Raw genomic sequence first — 24,466 nt, forward strand, 5'->3', positions numbered from 1 at the left:
CATCACCAACCTACTGACAGCATCAACTGACCTCAAGGCTTTCCGCAAAGAAATCAAGACCCTACTATTCAAGAAATTCACCCAAACGTCCTAATCCCTTCCTTTTCCCCTCTCTCCCCCTCTTAGAATCTACTCATCAAAATTGCTTTAGACCTTATGCCTTAATTGTAATTTGTATTTCTCTTCCTGGAAATGTCCAGTTATCGTTCTGATGTAATCCGCTTAGAACTGAAAGGTACAGGCGGAATATAAGCCAGTTATGTAATATGTAATATGTAATAATATGATGCGGCAGAGGAAAGGCCTTGAAAGGCTTGCCGCAAACAGCCTGTTTACAGCGTTGCCACTTCTGCTTTGGGTAAGGAAGGGAGGGGGGGGGGAAAGGGAAGCTGGAACTCACTGGAGCCAGTGAAGGTTCCATAATAGCTGTCGCAGCAGTGGGCAAAAACTACAGGCAGGGGTGAAGTAGGAAAATTGAAAATTGTTAAAAGCGGTCCTGGCATCTCTCTCCCTCGCTTCCCCTTAATTATTACCATTAAAGTACACACAACAATTAACTATTTTATTTCATTTCCAATGCAGCTAATCTCCCATGCATGGCGACTAATAGATCAATCAGAATGAGCCCTCTTTGATAATCCAAGCAGAAGGGATCCTGGTACAAGGAAGGTTTCCAATTTTCCAGGGTCATCACAGCAACAAACTCCAGTACTGGGGTGCAAGGGACAGCTCCAGTAATATGGACGTGCAGGAGACCATTCCAGAGTCTGGAGTACAGTCATAATATTGAGGTTCAGGAAGCTTGCAGATCACAGTAGGGATTCAGCCACAGGACCTGAAGTCTCCAAACACACTGGAAGGCTGCCGATTCCCTTAGAGAGCAGAGAGGTCCGTGCTAGATGAGATTTCGACAAGGATAGAGCCTGATGTCACTCCCTGACGTGGACTCTGTAAGCGAAGGACTTCATTCTTCCCCATGTCCCCAGCAGCAGCTGGAACCGATACATGTCCCAGGAGAGTGTCTCGCAGCCAACTTTTCACCCAGACCTGGAGTCAGAAACAGCGGAAGATCAGAGAGAAACTCGGAGAAATCCCTTCCTGTCAACAGCGACCAATAAAATCACAGCAGTTAACAATAAAAAAAAAAAATTCATAAAAAACGGAAAGGAATTCTATTTAGTAGACAGGAAAAACTCAGACTCTCAAGACCATACATAGCATCTAAAAGAATTAAGAATCAATTCAAATAAAATCAGATCCCAGACTAAAGACTAAGGGGCAGATTCTCAAAACAGCTTAGGGAGGTCTGTTCTAGCAGTCTCCAATACTGCCATGCAAATGTAGTACAACCAATTCAAAATGATCACTCCAAGTGATTCTCTATAATCGCCGAGTGATTCTCTAACCTCATTGTGCCACATTTGCAGCCAAAATTTACTGACAGGTCTGAGCTGTCATTGCCTTACTTTCTGATCAGTGCCTGAGTGCTGATTGGCTCAGGCACTGACTGGAAAATAAGGCTTGACAGCTCAGACCCCCCCAACACACACACAAATTAAAATAATAAGTAAACCAAAAAAAAAAACCCCAAAAAACCCCAAATTGAAGATCAGCAGGAGAGATGCCAACTCTCTCCTGCCGCATCGCCGACACTAATAACCCCCCACCCCAGCAGTGGGAGAGATGCTCACTCCCTACCATCACCAAGCAACTTCTCCCAACCCCCAGCAACAGGAGAGCTGCCCACTCCTGCCACCAAGCAACACCCCCCCCAACATCCCCCGGCAGCAGGAGAGATTCAATTTCCCACTCTCTCATTCTGCCACACAAACAGCCCCCCCCCCCCGTGCCTGAGATGACCCCAGCCCTCTCCCCCTTATCTTACTTAGATGGTTGGCTGGAGGGATGCCTAAGCCTTTCAAACAGTGGGCCTGCCTCTTCAAAATGGTGGGTCTTCTCCTCCCCAGTTCATCCTGGGATGCACAGGGGAGGGGCCTGAGGCTCTGATTGCACCAGGGAGGAGCCTAAAACTCTGATTGGCCTAGATGCTTAAGACCCCTCCCATAGGAGGGGCCTTACACTTGGGCCAGTCAGAGCCACAGGCCCCTATCCAGTACATCCCAGCATGCACCGGGGAGGGGAAGGCCCGCCATTTTGAACAGGCAGGCCTGCTCGGAGGGAGTAGGCATCCCTCTGGCCAGCCATCTAAGTAAAGTAAGGGGGAAAGGGCGGGGGTCATCAGAGGCTTGGGGGGAGGGTTTGCGTGGCAGTAGGAGAGAGTGGGCATCTCTCCCGCTGTCTGGTGGAGGGTTACTTGACTTTAGCGACTCGATTTGTTTTGGGGTTTTTTGCATTTATTCTGCACATGTACCCATCGCTAGCGAAGGGCACATGCAAATTTAGCAAATCTTCACTACTCTCCATAACCTTATTTGCATGAGTGTTATTTGGAGAATGATTTGCTTTTTAAAAATTGCTATAACGGCTGCGACGGTGGCCTTTCGGTTTTTAATGCAAATTTTTTGGAATCGAGCCCTAAAGGTGCTAAGTAAAAAAAAAAAAAAAGTTCCCCTCCTTGTGGACATTAAACGAGACTCTGCTACCGGTGTAACCTCCAAAGACATTTCCTCTTAGGCACATATTCTCCAAAGTTAACAAGTGTCATAGGTATTTTTTTATACACAACTCTGAGTTAAGGTCATTAGCTTAAATCATATCATCATATATAATAAAATACTAGAGCGCGCATGCGCTCTCGAAAACTCGTGCGGTGTGGCGCCGTGAGGTGTGCTTCTGTGGCAACATTCTAACCTCACGGCGCATGCGGGGGCTGAAGGCGCGCAACTGTGCTCTCTCTCTCTCCTAACCTCCTGGCTCCAGTGGCGTAGGCAGCACCAGTGGCAGCAACCGAGTGGTGGACAGCAGCCCCGCTCCGGCCGTTGACCCTCCACAAACCTCCTCCGGCTCCAGCGGCGTAGGCAGCACTATAAACACGCTGCTTCGCGCCCTTCTACTGCCGATTTCCTCTGCCGCGTCTCTGATGACATCATCGGAGACAGATGCGGCAGAGGAAATCGGCAGTAGAAGGCCGCGAAGCAGCGTGTTTAAAGTGCTGCCTACGCTGCTGGAGCCCGGAGGTTTGTCAGCGGTGGGAGGGTCAGGAGCAGGCCAGATCGGGCAGTAAAAGAAGGGGGAGAGGCCGAACGGAGCATGGAAGAGAAGGGAAGAGAAGGGAAAGGGGGGTGGGGAAAATGCTGCTACTGCTTCTGCACAGGAAAGGGGGGGATAGGAGGGAAATGCTGTTGCTGCTGCATAGGGAAGTGGGATGGAAATGCTGCTGCACAGGAAAATGGGGAAAAATGACAGACAGACAGCGGGAGGGAGGGAGACAGAAAGAAAGAAAGACACAGGGGCAGGGAGAGGAACTGAAAGACAGACAGAGAAAGGGTTCCAGAGAGAGAGTCAGCGGGAGAGGGAAAGGGGGCTGCTTTAGGGGGAGGGGTGTGCTTGGGGCAAACAGCTTTGCTTTGGGGGGAAGACAGAAGGGGCCATGGAGAGATAGGGAAAGGGGGCTGCTTTGGGGGGAGGTGTGCTGGGGACAGACAGCTTTGCTCTGGGGTGGGAAGACAGAAGAGGGCCATGGAGAGACATTTGGGGAGGGGAGGTGGGTGCTGGGGGCAGACAGCTTTGCTCGGGAGGGAGGGGGAGACAGAAGGATACAGACAGCGGCCAAGGAGAGAGAGATAAAGAAACACTGACAGACAGACATCTATTCTAGCACCCGTTAATGTAACGGGCTTAAAGACTAGTCCTATAATAAACAGGCATCCAGTGATAATGCATATACAGAGAGGTAACATATTTGACTCCAGTCATGTTACAAGGGCTTGTCATGCCACTAGGGCTTGCATGCATCTGAGAAGCTGAAAGCTATGCCGTCAGTATTTTCACTACCCAGCAGGGCCTCCTAAGGTGGACAGGTTTCAGCGGAGATGTCAGACTAACAATGTACCACCTATCTGGGCAGCAGAAGATGGGCAGTGTTGGAGGCGGAGGATAGCGTTTGATGTGATAACGGCAACAACATTGAATTTATACTGCGCAGAAGAAAGGCCCGGCAATCTACTTCTGTATTCTGCCACAAAAACTTAATGATGTTTCATCAAGGACTCCAACACGGCGCCTAACAAAACATATTTGAACTTAACAGTAGAGAATGACACGGTGGCTGTTACCCGTGGCTAGCCGCAGGTAATCCGCCGAAACGGAAAGAAAAAAAATGGTTGCTGCAGTTATGGGGACAAGGCCATTCACCACTCCATGGTGTGGTAAATGACCTTGTCTCCACAGATAAGTGAGGGCACGTGCGTGGTGAACACGCAGTCCAGAAGCCCCCTCCCTCCTTCTTCCCAATTGCCGCCTCCCTCCTTTCCCCCTACCCTCCCCTCCCCTCCCATGTTGATTCTCTAAGCCGCCCGAGCCTTTAAACAAGTCGTGCGGCGGCGGCTTAAAACTTCTTCTCTGAAAGCAGGAAGTTGCATCAGAGGAAATGTTTCGGGTAGCCACACACGACTTGATGAAAGGCTCGCGCAGCAAAGGTGAGGGGAAGGGAGAGAGAGAGAGAGATGCCCGGACCGTTTTTAACAATTTTCAATTTTCCTGCTTCACCCCCGCCTGTAGTTTTTGCCCACTGCTGTGGCAGCTGTTATGGAACCTTCACTAGCCATGCTCCGGTGTTTTGTCTGGCTGCGGTGAGTTCCAGCTTCCCTTTTTCAGCCATCCTGTAACTGTCCTGGCACAAAAGGATAGAAGACGATAACTCGCGAGCTCTGGCTTGTTTACTGCTGGACCGCGCGATGGGACTGCATCATGTCCGACTGCCATGCTGCTGGCTTCTGCCCTCCCTCCGGAGCCTGGTCTTGTTGTATTAGCTCAGTTTTTTGGTTTTTTTTTTGCTATAGCCTCTTTGAAAACTGTTTTCTTACCACATTGGGATGCAAACTCTTTCTTTTACAGTTCCATCAGGAAGCCCTGTGCAATATCAGTACAATAGCCTATTAATGCTTTTCTTATGAATGTCTATATTTCTATAGCTGTTACTGAGGTGACATTGCATATTTTAAAGTCATCTGCCTTGACCTCTTTGAAAAATAAAACAAATATAAATGATAATTAACATTTTCTCTGCATACAGCGTGCTTTGTGTTTCTTTTAATTTTGTGGTTACCATAATGAATTAATATGATTAATTAATATTGTTTGAGGCTTGTATGGATGCTGCGAGGGATGGTGGTGACGGGGACGGTGGTCGCGGGGACGGGGTGGTGATGGGGACAGCGGTCATGGGGACTGGGACAAATTTTTCCCCCATCTCATTCTCTACTTAGAGCCCTAATAGCCATGTGTTGGAGCGTTTAAAGTTTCTGAAGGTTCTCATTAGAAATTCCTGCTAAAATAGCATTGATATCGGCATAGATGTAAACCTATATCTACAAAGAAACATGACAAATATTTTATATAGTGACCAGCAGGCCTCTGGAGTATATCATTCCTAAATATAATATAAGTACTCATACACAGTGGTGTAGTAAGGAGGGGCAGGGGGAGGGCGGTCTGACTCGGGTGCTCTCCTAGTGTGGCGCCAGCATCCCTCTTCCTCTCTGCCCCTCCGCTCCTTCCCACTTCTTCCCCCCCACCACCACCACGCCTTCACTTCCTCCCCACCGAACCTGTAGCTTCAATGTGCTGCTTGCGCCATCATCGGCGCTCCCTCTGACGTCACTTCAGGTTCCCTCACCTAGGAAGTGACGTGAGAGGGAGAGCTGACGTGGACGCAGGCAGTATGGGGGAAGGGAAGGGAGGCATGCACGGCATGGGGGAGGACACAAGGGCGGAAGAGGGGCATCTCTCACACTCACTACGCCACGGCTCGTACATATAGACACCCAGACACACACATCATAAATCTGATGTGAAAAAAAAAATAAAATTCTATGCAGTATACAATACATAACAATAAAAAAAAGGTCAAAACCAATTCAACTAAGCATTCTTAAAAAAATAATAATTGCACATCACATCACCAGCATTTTTAAAACCATAAGGTCGACATTCAAAGACATTTAACTGGCCAGAAATGGCTCCTGGCTGGTTAACTCACTTGTTTGGGCCAATCGCTCCTTTTCAGTGGTTAGTACTGCTGAGAATGACAGATTAGTGCTTAACACAAAACTAGATCGTGGGGGGAGGGGCTCCAGGAATCAAATCGGCACTTCCCTGGTTAAGTGTCAATATTCAGTACTTAACTGGCCAAGGTAACCAGATAAATGGGACCGCACAAAAGTCTGGCCTATGTTTATGCAGTGTGCGGAAACTATCACACTTCATCGGCTATGGCATAACTGGCTACATAAACCCGGAAATTCAATGCCAGAGCCTGGGCAGGCCCACCGCAGCACTGGCTGAATATTGACCCCTAAATCAATCAAGAACTCTTCTAAATAAAACAGCTTTAAGATACTATCTCCAAACTGAGATTTAAGAACATAAGAACATAAGCAGTGCCTCCGCCGGGTCAGACCATAGGTCCATCCTGCCCAGCAGTCCGCTCCCGCGGCGGCCCAAACAGGTCACGACCTGTCCAAATCACCAGAAGGGGCCCCCATGCCACCTTGGTTTCCTATTGCGTCCTATCTTCCCATCAAAGTCCTAGCCCTCCGGTCTTGCACATGCACGACCTGGTCGGGTTTCTATACTTATTTTCTGGTTAGCTTTCTCAGTATCCCACGATCCCTTTATCCCTCAGGAATCCGTCCAGTCTCTGTTTGAATCCTTGTACCGTACTCTGCCCAATCACGTCCTCCGGTAGCGCATTCCAAGTGTCCACGACCCTTTGGGTGAAAAAAAACTTCCTTGCATTCGTTTTGAACCTATCTCCCTTCAGTTTCTCCGAATGCCCCCTCGTACCTGTTGTCCCCTTCAGCCTGAAGAATCTGTCCCTATCCACCCTCTCTATGCCCCTCATGATCTTGAAGGTCTCTATCATATCACCCCTGAGCCTCCTTTTTTCCAGAGAGAAGAGCCCCAGCCTATCCAACCTCTCGGCATATGGGCAGTGTTCCAGCCCTCTTACCAGTTTCGTTGCTCTCCTTTGGACTCTCTCGAGTACCGCCATGTCCTTCTTGAGGTACGGCGACCAATATTGAACGCAATATTCCAGATGCGGACGCACCATCGCTCGATACAGTGGCAAGATGACTTCCCTCGTCCTGGTTGTTATGCCCCTTTTTATGATGCCCAGCATCCTGTTGGCTTTTTTTGAGGCCGCTGCGCACTGTGCAGATGGCTTCAGTGATGCATCCACCAGCACTCCCAAGTCTCTCTCGAGACTGCTTTCTCCCAACAATGCCCCCCCCAATTTGTAGTTGAACAACGGGTTTTTTTTCCCTATATGCATGACCTTGCATTTTTCCACGTTAAAGCGCATTTGCCATTTGTTCGCCCAGTCTTCCAGCTTGTTTAGTTCCCTTTGCAGGTCCTCACACTCCTCCCTGGAGCTAACCCTGCCGCACAGTTTGGTATCGTCTGCAAATTTTATAACCTCGCACTTTGCCTCCTTTTCCAGATCATTGATAAATATGTTGAAGAGTAACGGCCCCAGCACCGATCCCTGCGGCACACCGCTCGTGACTCCCCGCCAGTCAGAATATTGGCCCTTCACTCCGACCCTCTGCAGTCTACCCGACAACCAGTGCTCTATCCATCGGTGCACATCCCCTCCCACCCCGTGGTTCCACAGCTTCCTAAGCAGCCTTTCATGTGGCACCTTGTCGAAAGCCTTTTGAAAATCGAGGTAAATGATGTCGATGGGTTCCCCATTGTCCACCCGACTGCTTATTCCCTCAAAGAAGTACAGAAGGTTCGTTAAGCATGACCTTCCCTTACAGAATCCGTGCTGGCTTGTTCTCAGTAGGCCATTTCTCTCAATGTGCTCGCAAATGCCGTCCTTTATCATAGCTTCCACCATCTTCCCTATAATTGAAGTCAGGCTCACCGGCCTGTAGTTCCCGGGGTCACCCCTCGATCCTTTTTTGAAGATAGGTGTGACATTCGCCAATTTCCAGTCCTTTGGTACCTCTCCAGTTTTCAAGGATAGGTTACAAACATGCTGGATTGTGCCCGCTATTTCTTGTCTTAGCTCCTTCAGAACCCTCGGGTGGATCCCGTCCGGACCCGGTGATTTGCCGCATTTTAACCTGTCTATCTGTTTGAGGACATCCTCCTTACTTACCTCTATATGCTCCAATTTCTCAGCCTGTTCCCCACTCATGAGCTCCTCTGAGTCCGGTATATTAGATGTGTCTTCTCTCGTGAAAACCGATGAGAAGAACGTGTTCAGCCTCTCAGCTACCTCTTTATCCTCTTTAATCACTCCCCTCCTATCCCCATCGTCCAACGGCCCCACCTCCTCTCTCGCTGGTCGTTTCCCCTTTACGTAACTGAAGAATGCCTTGAAGTTTTTCGCCTCCCTGGCCAGCCCCTCTTCGTATTTCCCTTTTGCTTTTCTAACCTCTCGGTGGCATTCTTTTTGGCATTTCCTGTGCGCCTGGTGATTTTCCTCCGTTGGATCCTTTTTCCATCTCCGGAAGGATACTTTTTTGTCGTTTATTGCCCTCTTTACTTCTGCTGAGATCCAAATCGGGTCCTTTGACCGCTTGTTCTTGCAGCCTTTCCTGAAACTGGGGACGTACTTTTTTTGTGCTTCCTGCAGGGTGTCCCTGAATAGGGTCCAGGCGCTTTCCACAGTCTCCATCCTAAAGATGTTTCTGAGCTTCCTCCCCACCATTTCCCTCATAGCAACATAGTTCCCCTTCTTGAAGTTGAGCGCAGTTGTTGCGGTCCTCCTTACTATGGGTGTCCCCCTTTCTAAAGTGAATCTGATCGCATTGTGGTCACTGTTGCCTAGTGGTCCTCCCACTTCTACCCCTCTTGCAGGCCCTCCTAATCCGTTCAGGATGAGGTCAAGAGTAGCACTCCCCCGCGTCGGTTCCCTGATCAGTTGCTCCATAAAGCAGTCCCTCACAGCTTCTACAAATCCTGTTTCCCTAGTGCAGTTGGAGTGACCCGTACTCCAGTCTATCCCCGGGTAGTTGAAGTCCCCCATCACTGTTACACTTCCAGTCCTGCACTCCTGTCTCAGTTCAGCTTCCAAGTCGTGTCCGACTCCTTCCGGCGCACCAGGTGGGCGATAATACAGCCCCAGTTTTATGTCTGCACCCTTGTTTCCCGGCAATTTGACCCATAGCGATTCCAGCCCTTCTGCCTTTGTTGCCATATCCATCCCGACCGAGTAGATAGAGTCTTTTATATATAGTGCTATGCCTCCCCCCTTCTTGTAGGTCCTGTCTCTCCTGTAGAGCTTGTACCCCGGTAGCGCCACATCCCATTGATTCTGCTCTGTCCACCATGTTTCTGTAATTCCAATTATATCTAGGTCTTCCCCCTTGGCCTCAAAGAAACCAACAGCCTGTGAAAGGAAGATTTCTACTGGCCACCTGGAATACTAAGGGAATACTGAGGAAACTGAACCACCTAGTGGTCAGTGTAAGCATTGCACCTCTCAGTTATGTTCTAGAACCCATCCACTACTCCCCCAAAGCTGGCACAAGGCTATTATCAGTAATTAAGACTGGGGGAATCTCACATGATCTATGCACTCCTCAACATCACCACCACCACTATCACCACCATTCCAGATGATTTCTGAGGCTGCTAGCCAGTGTTTACAGAAAATGTACAGGAGTTACCTCAATTTTAACTGGCGATTGTGGCCTCTTCCTATAGAAGATCCCTCGCAGGTCAAACTCAGGACTGGAGGTGCCTTTGTACACCTTTGATCTCACCTGCTTTCCCTCACACTTGATCACAGCATAGACATTCAGCTCTGGAATGCAAAACATCTGCTCAGGATTGAATTCGGCACTGGGGAATGGCCTCCCCCCCCCACCTCCCTCACTTTTCTTGCATTTTTTTTTCTCTCACCATTCCCGGAGCCAGGAAGCGAGAGTCCAGCTGCGCTGTGCAGTGTCACAGAAGAGACAAGCTGTGGGATTCCCAAGCAGCAGCTCCAGCAGGAAGGTGCTGGCTGGTTCTTGGACAGCTCCCTGAGGATCGGATATCAAGGACAAAAGGATTAGAACATGGCAAAATCATTTGGGTTAACATATCAAAACCCTGCTGTACCTCAAGCTAAAATTGTCAGTCCACTTTACTGAACTCTGGAGGATCCAGGGCAGGGATCTCAAAGTCCCTCCTTTAGGGCTGCAATCCAGTCGGGTTTCAGGATTTCCCCAATGAATATGCATGAGATCTAGATGCATGTACTGCTTTCAAAGCATATTCATTGGGGAAATCCTGAAAACCCAACGGGATTGCAGCCCTCAAGGAGGGACTTTGAGATCCCTGATCTAGGGTAATCACCCCACTAAACCTCACCCAGAAAGGAAGGCATAGGGTTGACAGATTTCCTCTATGAAAAAAAGAGGACGCTTGGTCCCACCCTGTTCCACACCTTGGTCCACCCTGTTCCACTTCCAGCTCCGCCCCATTCCACCCCTACACAACCTCCCCGAGCTCAGGACCGTGTTTGTGCATGCCAGGCTTTGGCATGATGACATCATGTGCATGTGTCAATGCCCGCACATGCACAGACATCCTCCAGACGCAGCCCTGAGGTCGGGGGACTTCCAAAACCCAGACAAACTGTTGAGCTTTGGAAATTCCTCCGGGCACCTGGACAGTTCTTTATAAAGAGGACATGTCTGGGTTTTTCCGGATGTCTGGTAACCCTAGGAAGGTTTAGAGGGATGTAACCTGCACAGAGCGGAAGGTACAACCAGTGGCATAGTAAGGGGTGTTACCTTATTTGCCCCGGGTGCCGTCTTCGCTGGGGGGGCATCGGTACCTCTCCTCTTTTCCACCCCCTACCCCCCATATACCTCTAAATGTTTGCTAGCTTGAGCAGAATCTTCTACTTGCTGCTTGCACCGGCGTTGGCTCTTATAACATCACTTCCTGGTCACAGAACCAAAACATGATGTCAGAAGGGAGCCGACACTGGCACTAGCAGTGGGTGGAAGATGCTTCTCACACCGGTGAACATTTCAAGAGGTATGCAGGAGGCGCTCAAGTGGCGAGGAAGGGTTGTTGGGGTCACCGAAGCAGTACAGAAGAGTGAGGAGCGGGAAAGTGTGTGTGTGTGTGGGGGGGGGAACGCATAGCACGTTGACGCTGCGTGTCACCGTCCCAGGCGCCAACCTCCCTTGTTACGCCACAGGGTACAACCCTAAACAGAGGCATAAAATGGTACAACTCTAGCCACCTTACTTGGCAGACTAGATGGACCATGTTGATCTTTAGCTGCCATCATAAGAACAAAACATAAGAATCGCCTCTGCCGAGTCAGACCACAGGTCCCATCATGCCCAGCAGTCCACTCCCGCGGCGGCCCCCTAGGTCAATGACCTGTAAGTGATCTATTACTCTAAAGCATTTGTACTGTATAGTACCCCCTCTAATTATGCCCTTCAATCCCCTTTTCCTTCAGGAATTGGTCCAGTCCCATTTTGAAACCCAAAATCGTACTCTGCTTAACTACCTCCTCGGGAAGTGCATTCCAGATGTCCATGTATTTAATTTATTTTATTCATAGCATTTGATACACTACAAGTTTTCTATCAATGGCAACTATGTAGTTTACAGCAAATTAAACCAATCAGGGTAGGAAGAAAGAGGGGGTCAAGGAGGGAGAAGGAGGATGCAGGTTCGAGGACCTATGCGATGTGTGAGAGGCCAAACACAGAGACTCATAGTGGGACTAGAGAATGACACGGGGAAAAAATCTGTCCCCGTTACCGCCCCGTCACCGGCCCACCATCCTCTGCACCGCCCCGTCACCGCCGATCCCTTCACCGCCCCGTCACCGTCCCCGCTGCATCCATATAAGCCTTTTTCCTTTCACTCCCTCCTTCCAATTTGAGCCGGGAACACTAGCGATCGCACGGTCCCCGCGGCCACTACCTGCCTGCCCGGTCCATCCTGGTGTTTGGCCGGCTCTCTCCCTTCTCCTCACCTTGGTTTGTGGGTTTTCTTTTTCGGCAACCTGCGCGCTTTCCCAGGGAGCCGCACACGCGCGGCTGCTCAGTGTTCGATCTTCTGCTCTGCTGCAACTTCCTGTTCCCGGTTGCGTCAGAGCAGAAGATCGAGGCTGAGCAGCGGAGGGTGTGTGCGGCTCTCTGGTAGCGTGCGGGTCGCCGAGGAGGAGGATCTGCGGACTGGGGTGAGGAGAGGGGAGAGAGCTGGCTGGACACTGGAATCGATTGGGCGGGCGGGTGTGAGCTGCGGGGACCGCGCGATCCTTCATGCCTCACTGCGGGGGACAAGACCATTCACCGCCCCGCGGGCGGTGAATGGCCTTGTCCCCGTCGCCGCAGCGACTGCTAGTTTTCTTCCCCGTTTTCGGCGGGTGACCCGCGGCTAAAATGCGGTGGCCGCGGGTAAACCGCCACCGTGTCATTCTCTAAGTGGGACCTCATTTCAATAGGGGCTGAAAAGCAGGGCCATGTGTGAAAAACATATTCTCTCAATGGCAGAGCCAAGGGAAAAAGACAATAAGTGTTCAGTTGCACCTCAGTTTGGCTGTCCGGTCTGTGAAGACCCGGAGCAGAAAGTTGCCAGATTCTCCGGGACCAAAGGTGGTCGGAATGACGACGTATTTCCCCTGCTGCAGCTCCACCCGCTGGAAAACGCTCCTGGAGTTAATGTAGGTGGAACTGGCCACTTTTCCCTGGTGGATGTGCATGCGGTACTTCCTGTTGACTTCCACCTGCCCCAGAAGAGAAGGCGCGTGTCAATCCTGAGCAAAGTGCTACCCTCCTCTGCCCCTGCCCCAACCTTAGAGTCTTACTTTGAAGACATCAAAGCCCATGGCCAGATTCTCCCCTGTCCCAGATTTACGATTGGCCCTTCTGTCTTCCTGTTGGAGGCAGATTAGAGCTGAATCTTGATCAGAGGTAATATCGAAGGTAAACTGGGAAGACAAAACAAAAGTCTAAGCTGTGTATTTGCTAAGAGAGTTTTTTCATCGAAAAAGGAGGGGGAATAAATTCAAAAGAGACATCTAGAGAAAGAGCAGGAAGAAGAAAGGAGGAGTGAGAATCAAGGTTGAAAAAAAAAAAAGTCTCTGAAATCACTCAACAGTCTGGAGCAGTATCAGAGGCCTCGGGACCTACCTGTGGGTTCTGCAGAAAAGTTTCCCGGTTGTTACTGCAGCCTCCACTGCGGTTCTTCCAGGGATCTGGGCTCTGACTCCACTCGCTGAACAGCAAGGCCTCCACCCAGGTCTTATGAATGCTGAGGAGGCTTGTGTTAATCCTCCGGCACACCACCAGATCGGTAAAGTACCGGCAGAAATCATCAAAACTCATCCTGTACCACAGTGCAAGCAAATAAGAGAAACAAACCTTTTAATTACCACAACAAAGTGGTGTACAGTAATTAAAATATGGAAGAACAAAAGGAACTACAAAACAGCATGATGGTGTAGAGTTACCAGATTTTTGATGCAAAAAAAAAAAAAAAAAGAGGCCCTGTTCCTCCCCCCGGCCACGCCCCTTTCTACCCCGCAACCATGGCCCCACACAAACCTCGTCTCTTCGGGGCCACGTCTAGAGGATCACTGCACATGTGCAGATGCGATGACATCACACGCATGCATGCATGTATGTGACATCATCGCGTCACATCCACGCATGCGCAGACGCCCTCCAGGTGTGGCCCCCCGTTCTCAATGCTCTTCAAAACCCAGACAAACTGCCAGGTTTTGAAACGATGTCTCGACGTGTCCGGGTAAATCTGGACATGGGGTGTACCGTCACTGAGCAAACTTTAATACTCTCTAATTACCACTACGACTATCAGCAGCCTCTGTACTCCTTCAGGGAGCCAAAGCAGAAACAGGAATAAACATAGCTAGTGCCAGGTGCCTCCTGATGATGGGCTCCTTTTATCAAGCCGCGCTAGCGGGGTTAACGCGCGTGACTTTTAATCACGCGCTAACCCCCGCGATGGCCTTAAAAACTACCGCCTGCTCAAGGCAGGCGCTAGCGGCTAGCGCAGCCGGTAGTTTAACGCGCGTTAAACCGCTAGCGCGGCTTGATAAAAGGAGCCCTATGTCTCGGTAACATGATTCCGATTTGACACGGGGTCCCTTCCACCCTCAACCAACATTTTTGTTTGTTTGTTTGTTTAAATTTTCTTGTATTTGTTAGAAATCAGTTTTGGTATTTGGGGGTTAAATTTTCTGTCACCAGGTTACCTTGCGCCTCATTTTTCCTTGAGTCACGCCAAGAAGATCACACGCAGAGTACACTTGTTTAGTTATCCTTCCATAAAATCCTGTCGTTTCAAGCCGCTAAACTGAATTCGTGGCTTGGAAAAATCATTCTAGAGGTCTCGTCCTATTTTGATTTTAGAACATTGTTAAAGACACAACTTTTTGATAGGTTGGTTATCTTAACGCACTGTTATTTTTTAACAAGTCTTTTTAGTTCTATTTCATGTATATTTATCTGTATTACATGCATCAACTTTGCCGGTTAGGTTAGTTTTTTAACTGCATTCTTTTTAAAACTGTTAATTAGTTTAGATTCAGCTGATATTTTATTCATATTATATGCATTTCTTTTGCCTGTTAAGCTGGTATTTTATCAGCATTCTTTTTATTTTTTAATGTATTTTATCCGCATTATATTGTAAATGCATTCCACTCATTATTGTTAAGTTTCTCTTATTCCAATCTGTTGTATTTCATCTGTATTTTATGTACTTGCCCAGTTTGTTGTGAACCGCCTAGAACTTTTTTTGGTATGGCGGTATATAAGAATAAATTATTATTATTATTAACATCAGCCTTGGTGCTTCTACATAGTATCACTAGTAACACAGTAACATAGTAAATGATGGCAGATAAAGACATGCATTGTCCATCCAGTCTGCCCAACAAGGAAACCAGAGCCACGCCTTCCACTCTATGCAGACCCCAAGTCACCCATACCTGATTTTCGTATGCCATATGTTTAGACACCCACAGTTATACCAGCTATAGACCTGATGTAACTATGGTCACCCAGTCAGGGCAAGGGTGCACATAACGTACTCTGATCTGGATGCACTAAAGTCAGTGATCCTCAAACGATCGTCGCTAAACCGGTTTTTAATAGTTTAGCGACAATCGGATTTGCTGACCCAATGCAGAAAACAGCTCAACGCGTGGTTCTCTGTAGGATCGCTCATTCTCCAATCCAGCCATGCAAATAAGGTAATATACGTGTGAATATACGTAGGACGACTGATTTGGTATAAACATAAGCATATAAGTAGGATGATCGATGGGCTGATAAGTGGGATGATTGATTATGGGATAATTATGCTGGTATTAATAACTCTGCATTGTAACACCACTACAGAAGCTCATGTATTGCAACACTTTTATAGAAACCCCCATAACTTTGTATAGAGATCATATATTCTGACACCTCACAGAAGCTCTTTGTATCTCTGTATTATAACACCGCTACAGAAGCTCCTGTAACTCTGTATAGAGCTCTTGTATTGTAACACCGATACAGAAGCTCCTGTAACTCTGTATAGAGCTCTTGTATTGTATCACCTCGCAGAAGCTCTTTGTAACTCTGTATTGTAACACCGCTACAGAAGCTCCTGTAACTCTGTATAGAGCCCTTGTATTGTATCACCTCGCAGAAGCTCTTTGTAACTCTGTATTGTAACACCGCTACAAAAGCTCAGGTATTATAAGACCTTTACAGAAGCTCATGCAAACCATTCTGAATCGACTCCCCAGTCATTAGTAGCAGTATAGAAGCCTCCAATAAACAATATTGAAATGCCATGTAAACTTGCAGAGCAATTGATGCTCTAACACGGCTTCCCGATGCACAAAAAAAAAGCGATCCAAAAAAAGCGACTGGTCAAGACCTACCTAGGTCTGTCCTACTGATACAAAAATATTTATAACATGCCATACCTTTTTTTTTTTTAATGGGCACAGATGCTGCGTGTATGCTACACATGCACAGTATCTGCCCTATTAAAAAAAGAAAAATGCCCCCCCACCCCCACCGATGATGGCCCACCCTGACATTCCCCCAACAAACCGGCATCAGGGACCGACCACCCCACCCCCCATGGAAAAACTAACAGGAAGGATGCCCTCTCCCCCCTTTGTCTCCATGGCCCGCCGATCCAAAATGGCAGGCCTTCCCCTCCTCAGTGTATCATGTGATGCATGAGGAGGGACCTAAGGCCCTGACTGGCTTAGACACCCAAGGCCACTCCTAGGGGCCTTAGGAGTCTGAGCCAAACAGGGCTTTGGCTCCTCCCTCTGTATTCCAGGATACAGAGGGAGGAGCCTAAGAACCCTGATTGGCTTGCATGTAAAATGTTTTGTACATTAATAGCTCTTTTAGAATCTGCCAAAAATCAGAGCAGAGCGGACCCACGTGGTCTTATCGATCCTCTATTCTGTAAGGTGGTGTATAAATGACAGCCCCACCAAAGCTCAACCCATTCAAATACTTCCTTTACATTTACGCACAATGCCACTTATGCAAGTTTACTGAACAGTACTTAAGTGTTTTGTTGTAACTTACCCATTAACGTGATAGTATTCTGTACATTTACAAGCTCAAGTGATGCATGAATGTGGTCACTGTTACAGAATTAGCCCTTCTTATAACAATTAGAACTTAATATATGAGGACAATGGGTAATAATAAGTTCTATGCGGTTTACAATAATTAAAAGATGTTACAGATTGAGTGGATTTAACAATTTTCTGCCGGTTAAAATTGATTGAAAGATGCTACAAAATGAGTAGATTTAACAAAGTTAAAAGCTAGTGATTAACAGCTCTAGGGATCAGTTATTGTGGAATGGGATTGTGCATTGTGCAGGTTAGTTGCCTAAGTAATTTAGGAACAGATATGGTTTTAGGCGTTTCCTAAAATTCCCCATAAGTAGTAGACGTAAGCAATTGTTCTAGATCTTTACCCCATAATGCTGCCTGATGTGAGAGGAGATGTTGATGCCTTTTAAATTTACATCCTCTAACCGGAGGGGAAACAAAATTCAAGTGTGAGCTTCTCTTATGTCTGTTGGCTGAGAAAGAGAAAAGGTCAGTTATGTATTTAGGGGCTAAACCGAATAGTACCTTGAAACAGAAACAACCAAACTTGAACTTCACAAGTGCCTCCATCGGCAGCCTATGCAGAAGTTGGTAGGAAGGTGTAATATGGTCAAACTTCTTCAACCCGAAGATCAGTCTGATCATTGTATTTTGCACTAGTTGTAGTCACTGCATATTCTTCAGGGAAATTGCCAAGTAGGCAATATTACAGTAATCAAGTTGACTCAGTATGAGGGATTGTACCAGAATTCTGAATGATGACACATCAAAATATGCTCTAATGGACCGAAGCTTCCAGAGAGTAAAGAAACCCTTTCTGATTATGGTCTTTCATGGTTAGGCTCTGGTCCAGTGTTACGCCCAGTACCTTCATAGTAGATTGAATAGGATAACTGAGTTTATAGATGCATAGTGATGTTTTGGTATCAAGCGGGTGTGTCAGCAACAAAAAATTTTGTTTTTTCTGAGTTAAGTTTCAGTCTGAATTCTGTCATCCATTGCTCCATCAAATTTAGTACTTCTGTTGCTTTGGGAGTGATTTCTGAGAGAGAGTTAGTGAATGGGATAATGATTGTAAAGTCATCTGTGTAGCTAAATAATTTTATTCCCAGCTGGGACAATTGCGCACCTAATGAAGACATGTAGACATTGAAAAGCAATGGGGATAGTGGTGACCCTTGCGGCACGCCAGATGGATTGCTCCAGGTATCAGAGAGATCGTAATTGAAACGCACTTGATAGGTGCGAAACATAAGGAAACCTCGAAACCAGTCTAGCACCTCTTCTCTGATACCAATTGTATCTAAGCATTGTAGCAGTTTCCCATGGTCTACTAAGTCAAACGCAGAGCTCATATCAAATTGCATGATCAGGGCATTAAGTCCCTTACTGAACAGGAGGCGTAAGTTATCCAAGAGAGCCGCAATTACTGTCTCAGTGCTGAACAAAGGTCTAAAACCAGATTGAGTTTCATGTAAGAGAGAGAACTGATTAAGACATTCCATTAATTGGGTATGTACCAAACCTTCCATGAGTTTTACAATAAACTGAAATTGATGATTTGGAAAAGAATAATAGGAGCATGACCACCACCAGCACCTCCGTTGGCGAACTTACCAGAACTCTCCATCGTCTCTCACAGTGACTCCCATTTTCTCCCTCTCACTACGACTAACCTTCTTCCATTCTTCAGACCTTTAAAAGACCATTTTAGAGATGTCAATGGTCTCTTTTTGTTATGCCATGTTTTATAGGTCAACTTAACATGCATGGGCTTGAACAACAATCTTGAATTATGCATATATTAAAGGTTGACAAAATCAGGTAACAAAAGGTGGGAAGAAGGAAAATAATGAATTGGGTTAGACTAGATGATGGGTGATTGTTTAGTTTGGTACTAAAAGTGGATGGAAATAATGGATTGGGTTGGCATAAGAAATGGATGTAGGTGAGATAAGCTACTATCAGTGACATAGTGAGAATGGAAGGCGCCCCTTCTGTTCTCCCATACCTCTTACCAATGTTGGTTTCCACTATTATTCTATAAGAACATTAAATACGTGTTAAGGACTAGATTTGGTAAATGTTGTCCAAATTTGGATGCAAAAAAAAAAAAAAAAAAAATGCACACAGAGTATTATTCTACAAAAGACATTCCAAGTTGGGCACTGTTGATAGAATAGCTCGTAGCACTAGGTTCCACATTCAACTTTTAGGCACAAGGATTTATACTAACTGAACCCTGGTATAAATCTTTACACAAAAAATGAGGTGTGGATCTCTCAAATTCTATAATACTGTGTGCATCTTTAGTGAATGCCCCTGACCCCTCCATGCTCTTCCCATGGCCAAGACCCCTTTCCAGTTGCACACTAAAAGATTTACACCCGTATCTTTATAGAAAAACACTTAACAAGATGCGCCCGCAAATGCAAATTGTTGCAAATTAGCACCAAAATTGACTGTTAGTAGCCAATTATTGGTATTAATTGGCTCATTATGAATTAAATTGTGTATGCAAATTGAATGCATGCCCAAATTTTCACACACAATGTTGAGTTCATTATATAGAATCCTCTTACAGAACCGCCTCCAGAGTAGTTTGCCTCAAGGGTCTGGAGGGATCCCAGATCAATGACCCTTATGGACTATCATTACATTGATAGGGCTAGGAAAATTTTGAGAGGATATAAAATTAAATGAAAGCTTTGTAGCTAAAAGGAACAATCCAGAAAATTTTTAGAAAGCACCCAGCTGGTGATCAAAGACATTACCCGTCACTCCAGGGTCCACACCACTCAGTGGATCCCCATGGATTGCGCATTCGGATCATATAGAGCTTCTTGGCCTGGAAGAAGGCAAGCAGCCCTGTCCCAAGCTGGATCCGCTTTATATCTGTGACGCCATATGCATGTCCTTTCACCAGTCCACAGGACATCTGCGACTCCAATTCCTCCCCTGGGGCAGGCTGAGCGAAGCAAGAATCAAGAAGACAACATTACAAGTCGACAACCATCTTTGAAAAGCAGATTAAGTCCCCCTGTGATACTCAGGCAGATAAACACTCCCCAAAGTTACCCATAGGAATCAATCACCCCAGAATTACCCGAATGGAGCAACTAATGAGCGAAGCCCTGGAATGTGCCTTCATCAAGGACTTGAAGAGTTTCTTTTTCTTCTCCAGATCTTCACTGACCTTCTCCTCTTCCAGACAAATGGGCTCTGATATCCCCCCAGTGAAGTCCACAAGAGCCTCGGCCGTGTTTCCACCCTCAAGGGTCTCATAGCAGCCATTAAGCCTGAGGTGCGGGAAGGCAAAAAAAAACTAATAGATTGCAAGGCCAAATATGTTGCTTTTTCCATTACAGAGATTCACCTTCCCTCCCTCACCCCAAAAGATGGACATTTGAGCTCCAACAGCTGCGGACCTCTCACCCCTTACTTGGCATATGCCTTCTCCAGCAAGGCACACCAGAACTCATTGACATCAGTGGAGCTGCAGAAGATCAGCTGACCATTCACAGTGGGCAGCCGATCATCGATGGTGACATCCACCCAATGGCCAAACCTCCAGAAACAGAAGTGAAATATGCCAGCATATTTCTCTGGGTGCCGGGGATCCCAGTCCTGCTCCTTGTGATTGGGGATCACCTGAAATGAAAAAAACCCTTTCAAATGTTATATAGAGTATATACAATGTACAGAAGTAATATGAATCATGGACATCACAATGTTCTATGTTGTATTATGATTTACTGTATCTACACTCTTCCTGCCAACATGACAAAGTAGTTTACATAAAACAATTTAAGAAAGGAATGCCATTCTGTTTGATAGAAAACAGGAAAAGAAAAGAAGAGGGAATCGATAAAGATAAACAGAAAAAGTAAAGCTAGATATTGTCCAGCTGCATCTGGACTGCCACAGAGAGCAGAAATGTCACTCTATATAATAATATATCCCTATGAATGCCAATGATGTTCAACTATGCATATTCATTGAACCTGATTTACCTAAAGCTTTAAGAAAATCGACTGCCTTGATAACAGGAACTCCAGAATGAGCAAAACACAGCATACTCAGTCTGAACAGGTAAAATAAAGAATTTGTATTTTCCTAGATTCCTAACAGAAGCACATGGGACCTAATGTCAAAATTCTTTGGAGAACTATGAAATTCCCCAAAAAACACAGCATGGGAACCTAATTCAAGCAACTTTTAAAAACTGCTTCTATCACTCATAGCAACTATGCAGTCCTCTATATATCGAGGAGAGTACAATTTCAGTAGTCCATGCTGTCACAATTAGACTACTGTAATGCCTTGAACATTGATCTGAGTACAAAGAGTTTACACCAGATCCAATTAATTCAGAATGATGCAGCACAGCTGTTAAGAGAATTGTAAGCAGTGTGACTACATCACACACTCCCTGCAAAAACTGTACCAATGGGCAAAGTTTAATGATATATGGGAGAGTTAAATTCAAACGGAAAAAGAAGCTTTATGAAAGAATTGAAAGGTATATTATCTTATCCTTATAGATCGGGGATCCATGTCTCCTGGGAGGAGGGGGTGGGGGAGGTAGGGGATGGGATTGTTTTAATAGTAGGATAGACAAGTTGCATTATCTTTATTAGTTTATTAAAATTGTGAATTACATCCAATGATGATTATGTGTTGTAGTGAGATTATTGTATTAAAATTAAATTATTAAATAATTTTTTTTTTTAAACCGTTTGTTGTACACCACCTTGGGTGAATCTGCTCATAAAAGTGGTTGGTTGGTTGCCCCCCCCCAAAAAAAAAAAATTCTAGAAAAAAAACGATAAAACTTGTGTGCGCAATTTTGGTTCCATACCCAAATTGGTCATGTAATTTAATAGAATACCAAACTAATTAGCCCCAATTGGCTTCTTAACAAGCAATTAGAATCAATTGCATGTTACACACCTAAATTTTACGCACAAGTCAAAAAAGGGGGTGTGAAAATGGGCAGATCAGGGGTGTTACTTTCAGTTACACACATACTTATAGAATACAGTCAAACCTTGGTTTGCGAGTGTTTTGCAAGACAAGCAAAACATTCTCGCAAATCTTGTCTCGCAAACTGAGCATTGACTCGATTTGTGAGCACCCCCCCCCCCGAGAACCGGCATCGCTCCCCCTCCCCTTCGCGAATGCCCTCCCCCCCTCCCCCCGCGCAAACCGGCACCCCACGCCCGAACAACATTCAGCCTTACCTCTTCTGGCACCGGCACGCAGCCCAAAGGACATGCCAGTGAAAAGTTCCTGCCTCTTGCCTGGGCCTTGAGCATCTGCGCATGCTCAAGGCCTTCTGGTTCTCGCTCTCTCCGAGATTCTCGGAGATCTCCTTGGCGCCAATTTTTTTTAGCGCCATAGGTAGAATTTAGCCCTCAACTTCTATAAATGAATGAAAAAACTAACTTGAGAATTGCCAGGCTGAATTTGACCAAAGATCCATCAAGACTATCTTGTTTCCAGCAGTGGCCAATCCAGGTCACAAGTATTTGGCAGGCTCCCCCCAAAATAATTACATCCTATACTGTTTAGCCAGGGATAAGCAGTGGCTTTTCCAAAATCTGCCTTAACAATGGTTTATCAATTTTAATGACTTTATAAGATAGGGATAATCTAATGGATGAAAGAAGGAAGAGGAGAGAGGTGACAAGAATGAGACTGGAAAGAAAGGGAGGGTGGAAGGAAGAGGACAGAGGAAGCAAAAGAGAAAATAGATGGACAGGAGGAGTGGATACCAGATGGAGAGAAGAGATGATCTAATGGATGAGAGAAGGAAGAGGAGAGAGGTGACAAGAATGAGACCGGAAAGAAAGGGAGGGTGGAAGGAAGAGGACAGAGGAAGCAAAGAGAAATAGAGGGACAGGAGGAGTGGATACCAGATGGATGAGAAGAGATGATCTAATGGATGAGAGAAGGGAAGAGGAGAGAGGTGACAAGAATGAGTACCTGGAAAGAAAGGGAGGGTGGAAGGAAGAGGACAGAGGAAGCAAAAGAGAAAATAGATGGACAGGAGGAGTGGATACCAGATGGAGAGAAGAGATGATCTAATGGATGAGAGAAGGAAGAGAAGAGAGGTGACAAGAATGAGACTGGAAAGAAAGGGAGGGTGGAAGGAAGAGGACAGAGGAAGCAAAAGAGAAAATAGATGGACAGGAGGAGTGGATACCAGATGGAGAGAAGACATGATCTAATGGATGAGAGAAGGAAGAGGAGAGGTGACAAGAATGAGACTGGAAAGAAAGGGAGGGTGGAAGGAAGAGGACAGAGGAAGCAAAAGAGAAAATAGATGGACAGGAGGAGTGGATACCAGATGGAGAGAAGAGATGATTTAATGGATGAGAGAAGGAAGAGGAGAGAGGTGACAAGAATGAGACCGGAAAGAAAGGGAGGGTGGAAGGAAGAGGACAGAGGAAGCAAAAGAGAAAATAGATGGACAGGAGGAGTGGATACCAGATGGAGAGAAGAGATGATCTAATGGATGAGAGAAGGAAGAGGAGAGAGGTGATAAGAATGAGACTGGAAAGAAAGGGAGGGTGGAAGGAAGAGGACAGAGGAAGCAAAAGAGAAAATAGATGGACAGGAGGAGTGGATACCAGATGGAGAGAAGAGATGATCTAATGGATGAGAGAAGGAAGAGGAGAGAGGTGACAAGAATGAGACCGGAAAGAAAGGTAGGGTGGAAGGAAGAGGACAGAGGAAGCAAAAGAGAAAATAGATGGACAGGAGGAGTGGATACCAGATGGAGAGAAGAGATGATCTAATGGATGAGAGAAGGAAGAGGAGAGAGGTGACAAGAATGAGACTGGAAAGAAAGGGAGGGTGGAAGGAAGAGGACAGAGGAAGCAAAAGAGAAAATAGATGGACAGGAGGAGTGAATACCAGATGGAGAGAAGAGAAAGAGGAGATAAGGAGGAGAGAATCTGGCTCAAGAATATTACCCACCTTCTTCCATACTGAGGGTTCAGTAGCTAAGCAAGAGGCAGCAGCCACTAGCCAACAGTTCCCCAGGCTGCCCTGGTGCAGGTCTCGGGAACTGATACCATTAACGAACAGCTGGGGGTTGGAGCAAATCTCCTGCAAAGAGATGGGTGAAGAAGGAATGAGGTAGCACGGCTCAGAAGTTTGAGATGGCAAATAAAAGCATGAGAGCTGACACAAGACTTGAGGGAGAATAACTGTGCCCTGAGATGAGTCTGGGAGGGGGGGGGGTGCACGAGGAACCGAGACAAGATGAGGAGGGCGGGGGGAGAGCACAGCTGTACCCTGCGATGAGAATGAAGGGGCATGGGCAGGGCAAAAGGAACGGCACAAGAATGGGAAAAGCACAGTTGTACCTTGAGATGGGAATGGGGGGGTGCAGTAAAAAGTCTTTTACCTTTGGTCGTTTCCAGACAGTGCCTACCGGGGCGCTACGCTGGTAAAACAGGGTTTCACTGGCAGCAGGGAATAGGGGGTCCTCAAAGAGCTTCCGACTCTCCAGACAGGCTTTCTTCAGCTTCCCGTAATTCTGGTTCTGATAACACACCACAGACTGCGGCATCCTTCAACACAGCTTCCACGCCCAGCTCTGGAGAGACCTCCCCCAGCCCCCCTGTCCTGCCCCCACAGGATATAAACCCACAGGTAATCCCCTTCCCCTGCTCCCAAGCACCTGGGGATCTC

At 46.7% G+C, this 24,466-nt stretch overlaps 1 protein-coding gene across 1 annotated transcript; it reads right to left on the reverse strand.

Moving 5' to 3' along the window:
- Nucleotides 1–290: 290 nt before the first annotated feature.
- Nucleotides 291–24,402, reverse strand: LOC117350029 (calpain-5-like). Its single transcript, XM_033923913.1, has 12 exons — nucleotides 24,180–24,402; nucleotides 23,747–23,878; nucleotides 20,205–20,413; nucleotides 19,869–20,061; nucleotides 19,537–19,730; nucleotides 18,380–18,457; nucleotides 13,290–13,485; nucleotides 12,965–13,087; nucleotides 12,687–12,883; nucleotides 10,042–10,163; nucleotides 9,807–9,943; nucleotides 291–1,047 (listed from the first exon to the last, which is right to left on the reverse strand). The coding sequence occupies exons 1-12, from the start codon at nucleotides 24,342–24,344 to the stop codon at nucleotides 874–876; spliced, it is 1,920 nt and encodes a 639-aa protein (XP_033779804.1). The 5' UTR covers nucleotides 24,345–24,402; the 3' UTR covers nucleotides 291–873.
- Nucleotides 24,403–24,466: the final 64 nt, after the last annotated feature.

The sequence above is a fragment of the Geotrypetes seraphini genome, chromosome 16, assembly GCF_902459505.1.
Source record: "Geotrypetes seraphini chromosome 16, aGeoSer1.1, whole genome shotgun sequence".
Classification (NCBI taxonomy): Eukaryota; Metazoa; Chordata; class Amphibia; order Gymnophiona; family Dermophiidae; genus Geotrypetes; species Geotrypetes seraphini.

What these genes read in the sequence shown, in the direction of transcription:
- LOC117350029 (XM_033923913.1), bottom strand. Translation starts at nt 24,344, where the DNA reads ATGCCGCAGTCTGTGGTGTGTTATCAGAACCAGAATTACGGGAAGCTG. An exon ending in CTGTCTGGAAACGACCAAAG is followed by an intron (nt 23,879 to 24,179) that starts GTAAAAGACTTT and finishes ATCTCTTTGCAG; the next exon opens with GAGATTTGCTCCAACCCCCA. An exon ending in AACCCTCAGTATGGAAGAAG is followed by an intron (nt 20,414 to 23,746) that starts GTGGGTAATATT and finishes TTTTCATTTCAG; the next exon opens with GTGATCCCCAATCACAAGGA.